Raw genomic sequence first — 14,572 nt, 5'->3', positions numbered from 1 at the left:
ATCACCCACGCTTGCGTCTTAGCCTCACGGTAGCCGTCCTGAGGACGCACGGTTGTGAACGTAGCTTGGGTCATTTTAGGACATCACATTCGTTGTATACCACAGACTGTTTTTATAAAAATACGCACTTTTAAAAACTTGGGCTTTCTGTTGGAGGGACATGGGAACGTCCTACTGAGAATTTAATTCCCAGCTGGGAGTTCAGTTTCATTTCCCGGTGTCCATGAAATCTTTTTTTAGGCTTGATTTTGATGACTTGATAGGCCTCCCAGATTTGGTAGCATACGCACGCATACCTTATACTTCTGAAAGTCCTGAGGTGGGCTATTAGGTAAGAGTAACGGTGGAGATTGGGGAATGACTTGTGATTTGTTAGCTGGACAAATCTAAGATAACCAGCTGCCCGAGGTTCTTTTTAGTCCAGAAGAGTTTGGCCCAAACTGGTAACAAAGTCGTTATTGAAAATGGTTACTGTTTCCAGTTCCTAGAAGGAATAAATAAGCTACAACTTATTCTTGCCTCTTGGGCCTGTGATAGTGCATCCGGTTCTTGAAGCCTGATAGATTTTGGCCCTTGAAGCCAATTCCTGGTCGGGATGGTTGGAGAAACCCCCCTGGATCAGAGTTCTCTGTGACTGCGTCTGTGAGAATAGAGGGTGGTGGTCAGGGCTTCTGTGGGGAGGACTGCTCACTGGCCTTGCCTTTCTTAATCCTGTCTGGCTCTGGTGTGCTGATGTCCAACCTCTTTCTGGCTTCCCTGTGTATCACTGTGCATTCCTTTGCCTAGAGACTCATTTTGTAGCTTCCTGTTATTTTTCCGGCTTTCTTCTCCCAGTTAGAGGTAGAACCAGTTTGTCTGTCTTGGGCGTTTTCAGGATTCCCCAGGGCCCAGTGCCTGGAAGGAGCGTGGGAGGTTCTGCTGGGACCTGCTGGCTCCGTGTGCTGTCTCTGACTGCCACACTTCTCAGAGCCTTGACCCTTGTGACACAGTTAACGCCCCCTCCCCTTTGCCCAGACCTACAGCTGAGGACTGGCCCCAGCCTAGCTTGGCTACTTTATAGGTACTAAACATCTGTGAACCATCTGGGGATTCGTGTGTACTGTTTTGAATCCGGTGCATGTTTTCCTCTGGAAACCAGAGTCCAAGCCAACTTGCACTTGGAATGCGGCTAGTTCTGTTGGGTTCGTCGACTGGTTATGGATGTGATTTTTGCCGCCAAGGGGCATTGAAGGCTATCACCTGGGCAGGAGATGAATCATTCACTTGCTGGTGTCTGAAAGGGTGCAGATAATCTGGCTTGAGCTTTTTGGACACCTGTGACTCAGTCTTTGTGTGAATTGTTTGTGGAATATAGCTTTGGTTGAAAAGCTCGTAATGATAGCATTTCATTGTCTTCCCTCCCCTGGAGGGAGAGTACCTACCACCAACAGGCATTCTTTGTGTACTGTGTGTTACATGTCTGTAGAATTCACTGTGCCTTCTCATTGGGCTCACAAATTGAAGCAAAGTGCCGCATGACTCCTGAGGTTCTCGAGGTACTTTGTAGGTGGCTCTGGGATTTCCTTCTCAGTCTTGGGCCATGTGTTTCCTGTGTACAGGGGGAGGTGGGTATTTGCTGGGGTCGGCCTCCTGCACCATCATCCATCTTTGTGTAGCCTCATAGATTCTATTCTTTTCTAGTTGAATTGTTTGGTAGAGGTGAGGTTGTTCCAAAGTGAAGGCTGCTGTAGACCTGTATTAAGAAATATAGGTATACTTGAATTTTTCCTTTTTGATATATTATACCATTTTTCTATTTAACAGCTATACAGTTTTTTCAGGTTACATCTAGTTTTTTAGTATTGTGAATTACACTTAATAAATATATTTATGCCTATCACATTTTGCCTCCTGGATTGCTGTATGTCCTTAAAATGTATTTCTAGAAGTGGATTACTTTTTGAAGAGGGATTTTATTTTTCCAGTTTTTGAAATACGTTCATATATTAAGTCCTTAGCGGTCACACTTACCAGCCTTACAAATGCATCTTTTACTACAAAATTGTCACTTTTTCCCTCCATTGGCTGATTTAACTTTTAAAATATGGCACCTTCCTGCTGTAGCGTGGGTTTCTTTGGTCCTGGGTGATGTTGTACCTTTCTTGAATTTTCCCCTAATTTCATTTCTGTGCATGTGACTTCTGCCTGAGCGTTTTTTTCATTACCACAACAGAAGTAATGTCGTTTTATGCACCTGGTGTTGAGTGCACATGTGTTCACTGATACCAAAGCGGATTATGTAGTTTTCTTTGTTAGTAAACTTGTTTATGTGCGAATATGCACAAAGTTAGATTTATAAAAGGGCTCTTCTTCTAGAACATTAAGAGTCATTGTTTTTTTGTAATAAGGATATGAATCTTATTTCCCCCACAGATTAAAAAAAAAAAAACTTTTTCATTCTATATTTCTTTCTATAATTAAATCCTGTGATTCCTTTTATTACTGCATGGAAAAAAACTAAAGTTATAAAGATTAAAAGGCCTGATACTGTTTAGAAATAGTTTGAGGGGAGAGGTGTCAAGGTGGCTTAGTCGGTTGAGCATCTGACCTCGGCTCAGGTCATGATTTCATGGTTCGTGAGTTCGAGCCCCGTGTCAGGCTCCATGTTGACAGCCTGGAGCTTGCTTCGGATTCTGTGTCTCCCTCTCAGTGCCGCTCCCCTGTGCGTGTTCTCCCTCCCTCCCTCCCTCTCTTTTCTCTCAGAATAAATAAACTAAAAATACAATAGTTTGAGAGGAGAAAAGCAAACCAGATAAATTAGTCCCTCCCAGCCCTTGACTTAGACTGACCTAGATGGTCACACAGCGTCTCGCCTGGACCCAGTGGTGCCGTGTGGTTTGCGTGCCCTGCTCTCCAGCTCTGTGCCCAGGCTAGTCCTTCACCCTGGGTGGGTGAGAGAGGGGGGCCACCTTCTCATGGTCGTTTGTCTTTCAGCTCTAGCCAGCCCTGTCCTAGGACTGAAAGAATGCACCAGAGGCTCGGCAGTGTGGTGCCAGAACGTGAAGACGGCGGCTGAGTGCGGGGCCGTGAAGCACTGCCTGCAGACCGTCTGGAACAAGCCGACGGTGGTGAGTGCCGTTGCTACTGTGCTGGGTCTTTTCGTATCAGCTGTAGCTGCTGCCATTTTCAAGGCTTTTTTTTTTTTTTTGCCTCGTTTGGTTTGTTCCTCTCGGGGACCCTGCGAAGGAGGCAGGACCCGTTGCAGGTGGATCCATTTTCCACACAGTGGACTTAGAGAGGTTTAGTTCTGCTCCCCCAGGGTCACTCAATCTGCTGGTGGCAGTGAGAGGATGAGGTCCGCCCGTGGCCAGCTCTGTGTGCGCGCCGTGCTGCTTTCTGGGCCTCTGTGTGCGCCCCACGCATCTGCTCCCAATGAGGGGCCGGCCGGCTCACAGCCTCCATTCCCCAGGCGGGGTGCCACGGACACAGCTCCATCCTTGGTCATCCAAATAAGTAAATGCTAAGCTTTTCAAATCCTTCCCCACTTTTTGGTGTTTTCTCTCTCTCTCTCTCAGACAGGCAGATCATAGATTCAGACCCTCAAGCTTAGTAGTGATTTAAAATTTTATTTTTAGCTATAGCCACACTGGAAAAGAATCTGCTGGGGTGTGTGTGTGTGTGTGTGTGTGTGTGTGTGTGTGAGAGAGAGAGAGAGAGAAAATTTATTTTTATCCAGCTTAAAAAAATTTTTTTCCCCCAGCTTTTTGAGATAATTGACCTATAACATGGTAAAATTAAGGGGCAACATATACTGATTAGATATGTTTATATTGCAACATGATTGCCTAACATGCTTATCTGTGAGTCAGTGGGTCATTTTAAAAATCCATTTTGTATATGTTGTTTATATCCTGCAGTGTACTGTTATCCTTAAGAAAGCTCAAGTAAGTAATTGTGTTTAAAGGAAGAGTGGACATCAAGCTCCTAAATAAGATGGGTGTCTGCTGCTGTTGCTAGCTTTGCTGTACATGTGGATAAGTTATCTCTGCATTTCTTTATACTTAAAACAAAAGTGTTGCATTTCACTTGTGCTGTTCAGTAAGGTAGACATTAGCCATGTGTGACTATTTGAGTTTAAGTTAAAATTTCAGGGGTGCCTGGGTGGCTCTGTTGGTTGAGGGTCTGACTTTAGCTCAGGTCATGATCTCGCGGTTTGTGAGTTCGAGTCCCTCATCGGTCTCACTGCTGTCAGCTGTCCCATGGAGCCTGTTTTAGATCCTCTGTCCCTCTTGTTCTCTGCTCCTCCCCTGCTCATGTGTGAACTCTCTCTCAAAAATAAAACATTTAAAAGTAAATAATTAATTAGAAGTGGTTTTTCATTGGTATTAGCCTCTTTTCTGGTGCTCAGTAGCCACATGGGGCTAGTTTCTCTATTGGATACTGAAAATTTTAGATTATTTCCATTATCACAGAAATTTCTTCAGCTGCTATAGATTTTTTTGTCCCCTTGATGTTTTTTTTGGTTGTTGTTTTTAAATGGAAGACTCCCGTGAATTTATGTGTCCTCTTGTGCAGGGGCCATGCTAATCTTTTCTGCATTGTTCCAATTTCAGCATATGTGCTGCTGAAGTGAGCACGATGCTATGGAGTTTTCATCTAAACGGTGTTAAACAGAGCATATTAATGTAGGGTTCTCATGGGGCGTGCTCAAGTGCATTCTGTGTGGGACCTAAGCCCTCTCAGGAGACGCCTGAGCTTTGCTGGCTGTGTATCCGTTGCTGCACAACATGCTTGCGGCTGGCTCCGGGACGTGCCATCTCCTGTGGTGCGGGCCACGTTTGACTGCGTGGAGTTCCACGTCTAAAACCTGTCATGAGCAGCTACTAGTGCTGCTTCATTAAGAGAAGAGCAATTAAAACGCTGTCCTTGCAGAAATCGTTTCTGAATTCACTGGAACACTATCCTCTGTGGCCAAAATTACTTTCTGATTTGGTTTCTAATTTGCTTCTCATCTTGTTTTTCAAATGGCTTCCTCTTTTCAAATTCAGTGTGTCAAGGGAGGACTTTAACTCTTTCTCTTTTGCTAGGACAGTCTCCTGGGGGCCGGAGTCTCTCTTGGATGGCCCCATGCACAGTATTAGCCTTCGGTCCAAAGGTTCAAACTGATTTCTTTAAGTGCAGCTGAGTCAATCCCAGGTGTTTCTCACCCAGACATGTTAGTTCCTTCCCTCTTCGTGGGTTGAAAATCAGTTGACTTCAAGAAGGGAGTTCCTTACAGCCTTTGAGAACCAAATAGAATTTCCATGTCCTGGGCCATGTGAGGCCCTAGGTGCCCAGGCTTATCAGAAGGCCGGTGGGATGTTTCGAAGGTCTGGGGTGGCGATGTGGCTTCTACTTGAGCATAGCGCCTGGGAGGTGGAAGGTAGATAGAGTGCAGGGATCCGTGCTGGTGTCGGCTGGGCTTGCTTCTTTGCACACGCCCCGCCCCTTTCACTCTGTGCTAATGATGTTGCTCCCAGGTGACAGGTTTTGTCTGATTTCTGCTGCTTGCGTTTTTACCTTCCTGAGCCTCAGTTTCTTCCCAGAGCTATTGTGAGCAATAATGTGAAATTTGGCCTGTGCCGTGTGTGCCGAGTAAGGTGCTGAGGGGCAGAGGGCACAGGAAAAGGGTATTTGTCTTGTAGAAGCACAGAGTGCTCTGGGCAGTCCTGCCTGATCCTTCCCCGGGGCGTCCCTGTGCTTCTCGTCTAGGTTGGGGAACCGGGATGTGCTGGTGTGTGAGACACCCCTGGTTAGATATAACAGGACAGAGGCCCAGAGGCCTTTTTAGCTGTGTACAGCATGGGTTACATCCTACAAACACAGATCTCTCTCCCTCATGTTCTTTCCTCTTAGAAATCCCTTCCCTGTGATATATGCAAAGATGTCATCACTGCAGCTGGGGACATGCTGAAAGACAATGCCACTGAGGTGAGCTGCCATGAGTGTGTGTGACCGCGTGTGAGCAGTGGCCGTGTGCACCCATTCCTTAAAAGAGCTGTGGTTCTGGGGGTCTAATGAGGAGTGGTCAAGGCCCGGGTAGGAAGTAGTTCAGAACTTGTGAGCCACATACTTCTGTTACATAGATTTTTAGCCCCCCCCCCCCCCCCGCCGCCATCCCTTAAAAATGTAAAAACCATCCTTGGCCACAGGCTATACACAAACAGACTGTGGGCTCTAGCTTGCTGACCCTGGCCTAGGTGTTCAATGCCCAGGCTTGATGGGGGCTTTTGTATTGCTGGTCGCTACCTGTAGGTCCGTTTGGGCCATCTCTGCTCAAAATTCCCCATGCCCAGGAGACTGCAAGTCAGAGTGGCTGTATTTTGAGGAATGTCTGCTTTTTGCCCGTTTGTCTGATGGAGCCAGGGCTGCCCGCTGGCTCCCTCCCAGGGTTCTTCCCCGAGGCTGCCGTTTGCTGGGAGCCGTGGAGGGCCTGTGCTCTCAGTCGTCGGCAGAGCAGATGCACATCCTGATCTGGCCCTTGTCTGTATCCCTTTAGCAAGAGATCCTCGTGTACTTGGAGAGGACCTGTGACTGGCTACCTAACCAGAACCTGTCTGCCTCATGCAAGGAGATGGTCGACACCTACCTCCCAGTCATCCTGGACATGATTAAAGGACAGATGGTACGTGGTGGAGAGTAGACTCGAGGGCACTTCGGGGCCTGGGGAGGTGCCGGACCAGAATGGAGTGGTTAGAGTGGAAAGTCTTTTCATGGATTTGGATTTTCTCCATAGCTTGTTTCTACCGTTCTGACTTCCAAGAGGGCTTGGGCCCAGAAAGGGTGCAGGAAATGGGACCTTGCAGAATACTGAAGGAATTGTAAACTGATTCAATTGTAAATGTGTAAAATCGTAAATGTGGTGTCACATTTATATGTGCCCATTTGATAACTCCTGTCAGATCTTTAGCTCTCCCTTTGAGCATGCAATTCATTTCATTTCTGTGATTTTTATCCCAAAGAATAATTCGGGGAATATACTCGTGGGTTCAGCTACCAGGGTGTTCTGCTTTCATTCAAATAAGCGTCTGCTGTGCATAAACCGTGTGCTACTTGTTGGATTTTCAGCAACAAACAAGGAGCTGGGTCTGTGGAATTTGAAAGACGCTAAGAAAGAAGAGGTGCCCAAATAACAGGGCCAGAGGGGCGGAAGGGTCCTGAGACTGGACCAAGGTTTTGGCAAGACTAGCAAGGGTCACACCATGCAAGGCCTTTTAGGCTCTATTTAAGGATTGCAAGTGCGGCAGGAAGTCCTTGGAGGGTTCAAGGAGAGACAGAGGCGGGACGTGATCATAGGTGCCTTCTTTAAATGTGTAGGTCCCACCAATTGGGAGTTAGAAGGGGGGAAGCTGGCAGGACAGTCTGGTGTGAGATGTGATGGGGCAGTGGAGGCGGACAGAGACACGTTCTGTTTCAGAGGAGAAATGGACTGGACCTGCTGATGAAGGGAGGGACAGAGGGAGGAGTGAGGAATGTCTTCTAGGTTTCTGGCTTGAGCTGCTGGGAGTGGGGTTGGGGGAGCCATTTGCTAAAGTGGAGGTGGGGAGGGAAGCAGGTGGTTTTGTTGGAAATACCTGTGAGTGAGGCCTGTGTGTGTGAGTCAGGCCACGAGGTAAGGACAGGGACTCAGGCACCAGGTGGCAGTTTTGTTTTCCTCTGGGGAGAGGATTTCCAGCTGGACTTCTTTCCTCACTAGAGTCATCCTGGGGAAGTGTGCTCTGCCCTCAATCTCTGTGAGTCTCTTCAGAAGCACCTGGCAGAACTGAATCACCAGAAACAGCTGGAGTCCAATAAGATCCCGGAACTGGATGTGGCTGAGGTGGTGGCTCCCTTCATGGCCAACATCCCCCTCCTCCTCTACCCTCAGGACGGCCCCCACAGCGAGCCCCAGCAGAAGGTAAGGCAGTAGGCCCAGCCACTTAGGGCCCGGTTCTTTCGGATTAGAGATGAGGCATGAGAGGGGCGGTACGTGTGTGTAGTTCTCAAGCTGGGGACTTACTCCTTCATTTGATCTTGCAGTTAGATGAGCCACCTTTCAAATGGTTGTGTCATGGAGGTTCTGAAGAACTTGGGGTATTTAAAATATGCAAAGGCTTCTCTCTGTTCCAATTAAATTTTATTGAAATCAGGGCGCAGTTGATTATAAGCCTGTCGATAATTTCAGAGCCTATGAAAACACAGAGCTGGAGTGCCTGGCTGGCTCAGTTGGTGGAGTGTACGTACACCTCTTGATCTCGGGGTTGTGAATTCGAGTCCTACAATGGTTGTAGACATTACTTAAAAAAAAACAAAACACCTTTTAAAAACCTACAACTGTTCAGTAAGTCACTGGTGCTGTGGTCATGAACACATAAGGAAATTCTCTTGGGAATTTGAATCCTCTTAGTTATCATAGGAGCAGTGTTTCCAGCCTGACACCCCCTCCCACCCACCCATCAACCCCTGTCACTGTAGGCTGGTGGGGACGTTTGCCAGGACTGCATCCAGATGGTGACTGATATCCAGAATGCTGTAAGGACCAACTCCACCTTTGTCGAGGCCTTGGTGGACCATGCCAAGGAGCAGTGTGACCTCCTGGGGCCTGGCATGGCCGACATGGTGAGCCTTATCTCCTCATGCATTGGAGGATGTCCTGGGCCTGGGACCTGGGCTCTGGGCTCTGGAGATAGGAGTGGGGGAGCCAAGAAAAATTCAATTCCTGAGGTACCATTTTAAGTTCCAACCCAAGGGCTTTGAGGAAGAGATTGTTCAAACAACTCCTGTTCCCTTCTGGGAATAGTTGGTGGGTACTTAAATGCTTTGTTGGTTACTTGAATTTGTATATGTATCAAAACATTTGGAATGAAGTAGTATAAGGAGACCACTTTTGTGAAGAATTTTTTCCCCTCCCAGTCACCATATGTATAAGGAACATTAGAATCCTTTATAACCCTGTTTTTAGAAGCCTGGCTGTTACATATTCATAGCTGTAGGTGTGCCTTCCCCACAGCCAGTGGGCTTGTTGTCCTTGGGAAGCCTTGCAGGCTGTCTTACAGCAGATGCACCTGGGATGCTTTCCTTACCTTGCTGAATATTAGTCCTGCAGGCTAAGAAACTCATTTTGTTAGATTCTTAGGGGGTTTCATTTCTTGGACCCTGTTCACTTTAACCAGGGGCCTATGAAATTGACACGTAAAGCCAAAATGCTAGTTTTGTATCCAGCAACCGAACAACCTTGGCTAGACTGGATGTAGGGAAGCTGGTTGTAATAACTCCATGGGTCTAGGATCTAGAGCAGCCTTCCTGGGTAGGAATGGCTGGTTCTGGGAGCTCTGGGTTCTTTTCTGTCAGGAGTCTTTTGGCCTCATTGAAGTATCTTTGCATATCACAGTCTGACTTGGTTTCCCAGTTCAACCCTGTGTGAGGGCTGCCCTGTTTCCCTTGGTTTCCTCACTGTGGAGGCGCCCCAGTGTGACCAGGGCTATTCTGTGAAGGTCTAGAGGCAATAACTAGATGTGTATGAAAGTAGGTGTGCTGAAAATCATTCTAGCTTGGTTCTGCTGGGTTTTAACTTTATAACCTTGTCTAGGAATGTGTGAATGGGTTCGAAAAGTCATTTCGTATTTGTAGTGGCATGTCTTGTAGCCATGTTCAGAATTGCTCCTGAGCAGTTGCTGTATGACCTTGGGGCAAGTTTGGGCTGTAAAAGGAGATTGGAGGACCTTTTCTCTAAGGGCCTTTGGGACACATTTTCAAAACACCTTTTGCACACCTTTTCCTGTAACGCACAGGATAAGCACATTGCCATTTTTATCTCAGACGTTTGTAAGACTCTCCTCTTGGAAACTGCTTGATAAGTTGCCTGTTGACATTGTCGGAAATGCTGGGGTTTTGGTGTCTCGTTGCGGCAATTAAGTGTCACTGACAACCTGTTTCTCTCTCCTCAGTGCAAGAACTATATCAACCAGTATTCTGACATTGCTGTCCAGATGATGATGCACATGGTAGGTGGCAGGGGAGGCTCCCTGTTAGCATTCTTTGTCTCAAACTCCGTGATTCTCAGGATTTTGAAAATTACATGGTTTAGTTTTCCCTTTTTCCCTTCAGATAACGAATTGGGTCAAAACGAACCTTCTTCAACCAGCAGACTCTCTACCTGCAACTCAGTACCTCCTCCCCTTTACCTTCCCCAGCCAGGGAGAAGGCTGAGGCAGCTCAACCCCCAGGACTGCCCTGATGGCTTCCTGGTGATTTGTTTGCCTGTGCATATGTGAGCTGGCCATCAGATTTCTGGTATCTGCCTTTCACCCTGGGGCCCGTGGGAATAGTCTGCTCTGGTAGGTAGGCCAGGGCTGAGAATTGCTACGTTGCAGCTGGAGTCTGCAGGTGCGGGGGAATCCCGCCTCCTACAGTTGGTCCTGCACTCTGCAGCAGTGTTAGCTCTAGCTGCTGCCTGAGTTCCTAACTCCTGCACTTGCTTCTGATGCTTCTGGGTGGTATGGGCATCCCTCCCTTACTAGAGGTAGAAAATCTTGATCGTGGACATGAGCTAGTTAGCTCCACGCAGAAAACTGTTGTACGAATCAGGGTGATGTGATGGTATTCTTAAATTGGGAACATGCCCTGGCTTCCTGAGATCTAAGCTGCTGGAGTTGAGGGGGTGGGTTGCACTTTGTCTCTATCCTGCTGACTTTCTGACTGTGTTGAGATTGACCTGTGTGGGTCCTTGAGTTTGTTCTCCAACCAGGGGTCCGCAAACTGTGGCCCACCACTGTTTTTGTAAAGTTCTGCTGGGTCTCAGTGATGCTCATCCCATTTTGTGCTGCAACAACAGAGTTGAATAGTTGAGACCTCACAGCCTGCAATGCCTGAAAGATTTACTCTGTGGCCCTGCTGTAATTGCTCAAGGGCTCCCGGCCAGGCATTGGGATTATTATTACAACATGCCTTGTTCTAAAAGTAGTTTAGAGGCAGCTTACAAAGACATGGAGCTAGAGGAGGAAATCAATAAGCCTTTGATTTGACTTGATTTGGTTAAGTGCTTTCTCATAGCTAAATAGTAAAATTTTCTCATGATAAAAGATTTACTGCATAGATGTTTTTTGAAAATACGTGTAATACATCCCAAATCAAAAATCATTTGTGGTTTAAAAAAAAATAGCAGTGGGGTCATACGGTTATATAGTACTTTAAACTTTGTAGTTTACAGTTATTTGCTCAAAAATGTGTTTTATTGGTCATTAAACATTCTGGTACAAAAGGATTTTTAAGTGGCTGCATAACCTGTTTGGGTGGAACATAATGTATGTAACCAGTCCCCTTTGGATGTTTAGGTTGCTTTGAGGTTTGCTTTTGGGATCAAAAGCATGATGAGCACCCTACCAGTTAGATAGGCACATCCCCGTTTCTCCCTTAGTAGAGAGAACTAACTGTTGATTTGTTGTCAGATCGGCCTTCCAGGCTGGCATTTGGCGCCCTGAGGCCGAGGCAGCAGAGGGTGTGTGGTTCAGGACCCCTGACCCCTCTGGGTGTATATTCCAGCACACACCCCCGATTTGGGCACTCCTGTGTCTTGTCCCACTTTGCTGCTTACCACCTGAGGGGAAGGCCTTGCAGGCATGGTGGACTGAGGCTCCTGAGGATGGAGAGCTCCTCATCACCTGGCATTTCCTGGGACCTGTTGCCCTGTGTTTTTGAGCATGATTTGGTGTGGTGGGAGCATGGGGACAGTGCACACACAAGCTGGACAGTGTGCTCTGTCCCTTGAGGGCCACAATAACTTTCAGTGCCCCCTGAAATAATAGGAACAAGGTAGGTTGCTGATTTGTGACTGCAAGGTTTCCCCTGAACTTCTGGTGACATCCTTACAACCTTGGTTAACAGACGTTGTTATTTTAATTTTTTCTTAACTGTTGTGTCCTTTCCTTTCTCTTATTTTCATCTCCGATTTCCTGTTTTTTTGTTCAACAGCAGGATCAGGTATGTGATGGGGGATTTGCTTGTAGTAGTGGTCTGCTGCTTCTTGTAGTTAATTTTGCTCAATTTTTTTTTTTTTTTTTTTTTTAATGGCATGACCTGTGTTAATACGTAGGCTGGTGGGGGAGCTTCTGCATTTCTCCCCTGTGATTTGGGGGGGTCTCATCTCCCCTTCAAGGGGCCAGAAAAGGAAGCGAGCAGGGCTTGGACTCTGGTTAAAAACCAGCACCCAGCTGGCCATGTGCATGCCGCCAATGTGATGATGGGGAACCATAGGTGACCCCGGAGATGACTGTTTCTTTAATTGTAGGCCTGACTTCCAGTGGGACACCTTGTTTCTGTGATGACTGAGGGCATTGCATGTCTTTAGTCCTGTTTTTCTTCACCTCAGAAATGCTTCTGCTGCATGAGCAAATCATTTGCAAATAGTGAGCAGACTATTCCTGTCTGTTGGATCCAGAGACTTGGAAACAGTCTCTTGATTGTGGCTTCTGCCCCTCTGGGTGATGGGGTCCTGCAGATCCTAGAACCATATCAGATGGCTCAAGAGCCAGGCCACTGGTGGCATAATATGGGGACCAAGTCCCCAGACCATTCTTACTGAGGCAGTACCCCCTTCTGAGCACTGGCATTTCTCTGTAGGAATAAAGATTTTTCAAAGGTATTTTGAAGTCTCATGGGAGAGTACTTTGGCTGAAATACTTGTTGCCCCAGGGAGTTAGTAGAACCGAGCTCATCTGAGACAAAGCAGCCACATACCTCTTGAGTCTTTGTCTTTTTTCTAAAAAGCTTGCTTTGTCTTTGGCCCCATTCTAGTTTCTCTCCCCATACTTAAAGTGTGCCAAAGACAGGGTATTTAGGATACATTTCAGACTTCCCCAATCTTAATTCTGAAGACTTCTCGATACTAAAACAAGGTGAACAACAGCCACGGTCTAGCTCTTCTGCAAAACCGCTCGTTTTAGCAGTCCTGTCCTGACGCTTTATGGTTTGGTGGTGGGAGGCAATCGCTGTCAGGCCCAGAGCTTGTTGCTGGTTGCATTTGGTTCACAAAGGATACAGAGTGTGTATACTTTCCTCACTCTTGGCCATCATCATCGTGAAACGGTCAAGATGTCCAAATTACAAGTTCCCTGTGGTTTGCTGTCTGGGTGGGAAAGGGGATTGATCTGGAGCATCTATGACCTGAAAGAATTGATCGCTTTGGGACCTTGGGTTTTTGTGTGTACTGTGTTTATGCAGTTGTGCAAATAGAATGCAGTTTCCAAAAAGCCATCCATTTCTTCTTTAAATGGTCCTGCCACCGAAAGATAAAGTGTGGTCTTATTTCCAAGATTTTTGGCTTTTTTAGTTTATGGGCATGGCGGTTCTTCCTCTAGAAAGAACATGCGGCTTATTTCCTACTGAGAGTGAACCAGCTCGAGCGAGAAACAGGTTCTAGAGCAGACCAGGTGTGCTTGGAGGAGGATTTGATTGCCTGTGAAAGGGAACAGGCACCAGAAGTCTCGCTTTCCTGGGGCGCTCTCTGGTTGGAGCAGGGATGTGGTTCTGTCTGCTCTCCCCTCAGCTTTGCGAGGCCTCCTCCCTGCGTGAAACCGGTGCATCCACACTCGTGGGAGTCCCTTCAGGTTCAATGAGGAATCTTGCCTGTTTGGCAGTCAGGCTTGACGCTGTGACCCGGGTGCTCCCCTAGCACTCCACCCTTTGTGTTTAGAGAGTGGAACTGAGGGGGGTGGTGGGTGCAGGCCTGCATCTGACTGCCTTTTCTGTGCCTTCTTTAGCAACCCAGGGAGATATGTGGCCTGGTTGGGTTCTGTGAACAAGTGAAGGAGGTGCCCATGCAGACTCTGGTCCCTGCCAAAGTGGTCTCCGAGAACGTCATCCCTGCGTTGGAACTGGTGGAGCCCATTAAGGTACCTGGTGTCACCCGTTTTGTACTGGCGAGGGCTGTGCGACGCCCAGGCCACTCCACATTATACCACGTTCTGTGAGGCTCACGCTTTTTTGGTTCCCTGCTTGGCTGCTAAAGGTGTTTGAGTTTGAGACCATTCAGTAGTTTCTGGTGTCCCCTCTACCAGTGCAGTACCCCTCTCCCAGCCCTGAGTGCATTTACTTCTTTGGTTATAAACCCAAGTGCTTCACAGGATCAGCCTGCATCTGTAGCACGTCTAGCTTTTTCTAGTATGTTCGTGTCCCTCCACCTTGCCCACTGTTGCCGCAGTGCAAACCTGATACTCCCAGAACACCCCAGGGCTCATGCAGAAGCTTCTCGGTGTACTGCCGTGCATGCGTGGGTGTCTGCTTTCGTTTCCCTGGTACCCTTCACTCAGTAAAGATCCACCGTTTTCCAGAATCAGCTTACATTTGTCACTTGTTATGGGTCCAGCAGTGTGTTAGAGATGGAGTCCTGAAACCGTTGACCTGGAGTGGCGAACAAAATTGTCCTAGTGTTCATCGGGCTTGCAGTTTAGTTCTTAAAAGGGTCCGGGCCACGTGACGTTTTATCACGTGGCACACGCACACACTTCTGAAGTTGCCATGGCACTTGACCTTTGGCTGTCTCATCTCCCTCCTCTGTCCTCCCTCAGCATGTGCAGCG

At 47.4% G+C, this 14,572-nt stretch overlaps 1 protein-coding gene and 1 non-coding gene across 2 annotated transcripts in view; one reads left to right on the top strand and one right to left on the bottom strand.

Moving 5' to 3' along the window:
- Window positions 1–14,572, top strand: part of PSAP (prosaposin) — a 32,999-nt gene that overhangs the window by 13,914 nt on the left and 4,513 nt on the right. Inside the window, exons 2-8 of the mRNA XM_019444460.2 lie at window positions 2,974–3,107; window positions 5,875–5,949; window positions 6,518–6,643; window positions 7,715–7,915; window positions 8,473–8,616; window positions 9,945–10,001; window positions 13,755–13,886. Of these exons, the coding sequence (XP_019300005.1) occupies window positions 2,974–3,107; window positions 5,875–5,949; window positions 6,518–6,643; window positions 7,715–7,915; window positions 8,473–8,616; window positions 9,945–10,001; window positions 13,755–13,886 (869 nt within the window). The remainder of the gene's footprint in view (window positions 1–2,973; window positions 3,108–5,874; window positions 5,950–6,517; window positions 6,644–7,714; window positions 7,916–8,472; window positions 8,617–9,944; window positions 10,002–13,754; window positions 13,887–14,572) is intronic.
- On the bottom strand, window positions 4,511–4,616 carry LOC128772572 (U6 spliceosomal RNA). The gene has a single exon (XR_008416750.1). It is a non-coding gene; the product is annotated as a U6 spliceosomal RNA (small nuclear RNA).

The sequence above is a fragment of the Panthera pardus genome, unplaced genomic scaffold (genome assembly GCF_024362965.1).
Source record: "Panthera pardus isolate Hobbes unplaced genomic scaffold, ASM2436296v1 HiC_scaffold_22, whole genome shotgun sequence".
In the NCBI taxonomy this organism is placed as follows: Eukaryota; Metazoa; Chordata; class Mammalia; order Carnivora; family Felidae; genus Panthera; species Panthera pardus.
This window is presented reverse-complemented; position numbering and strand designations above follow the sequence as displayed.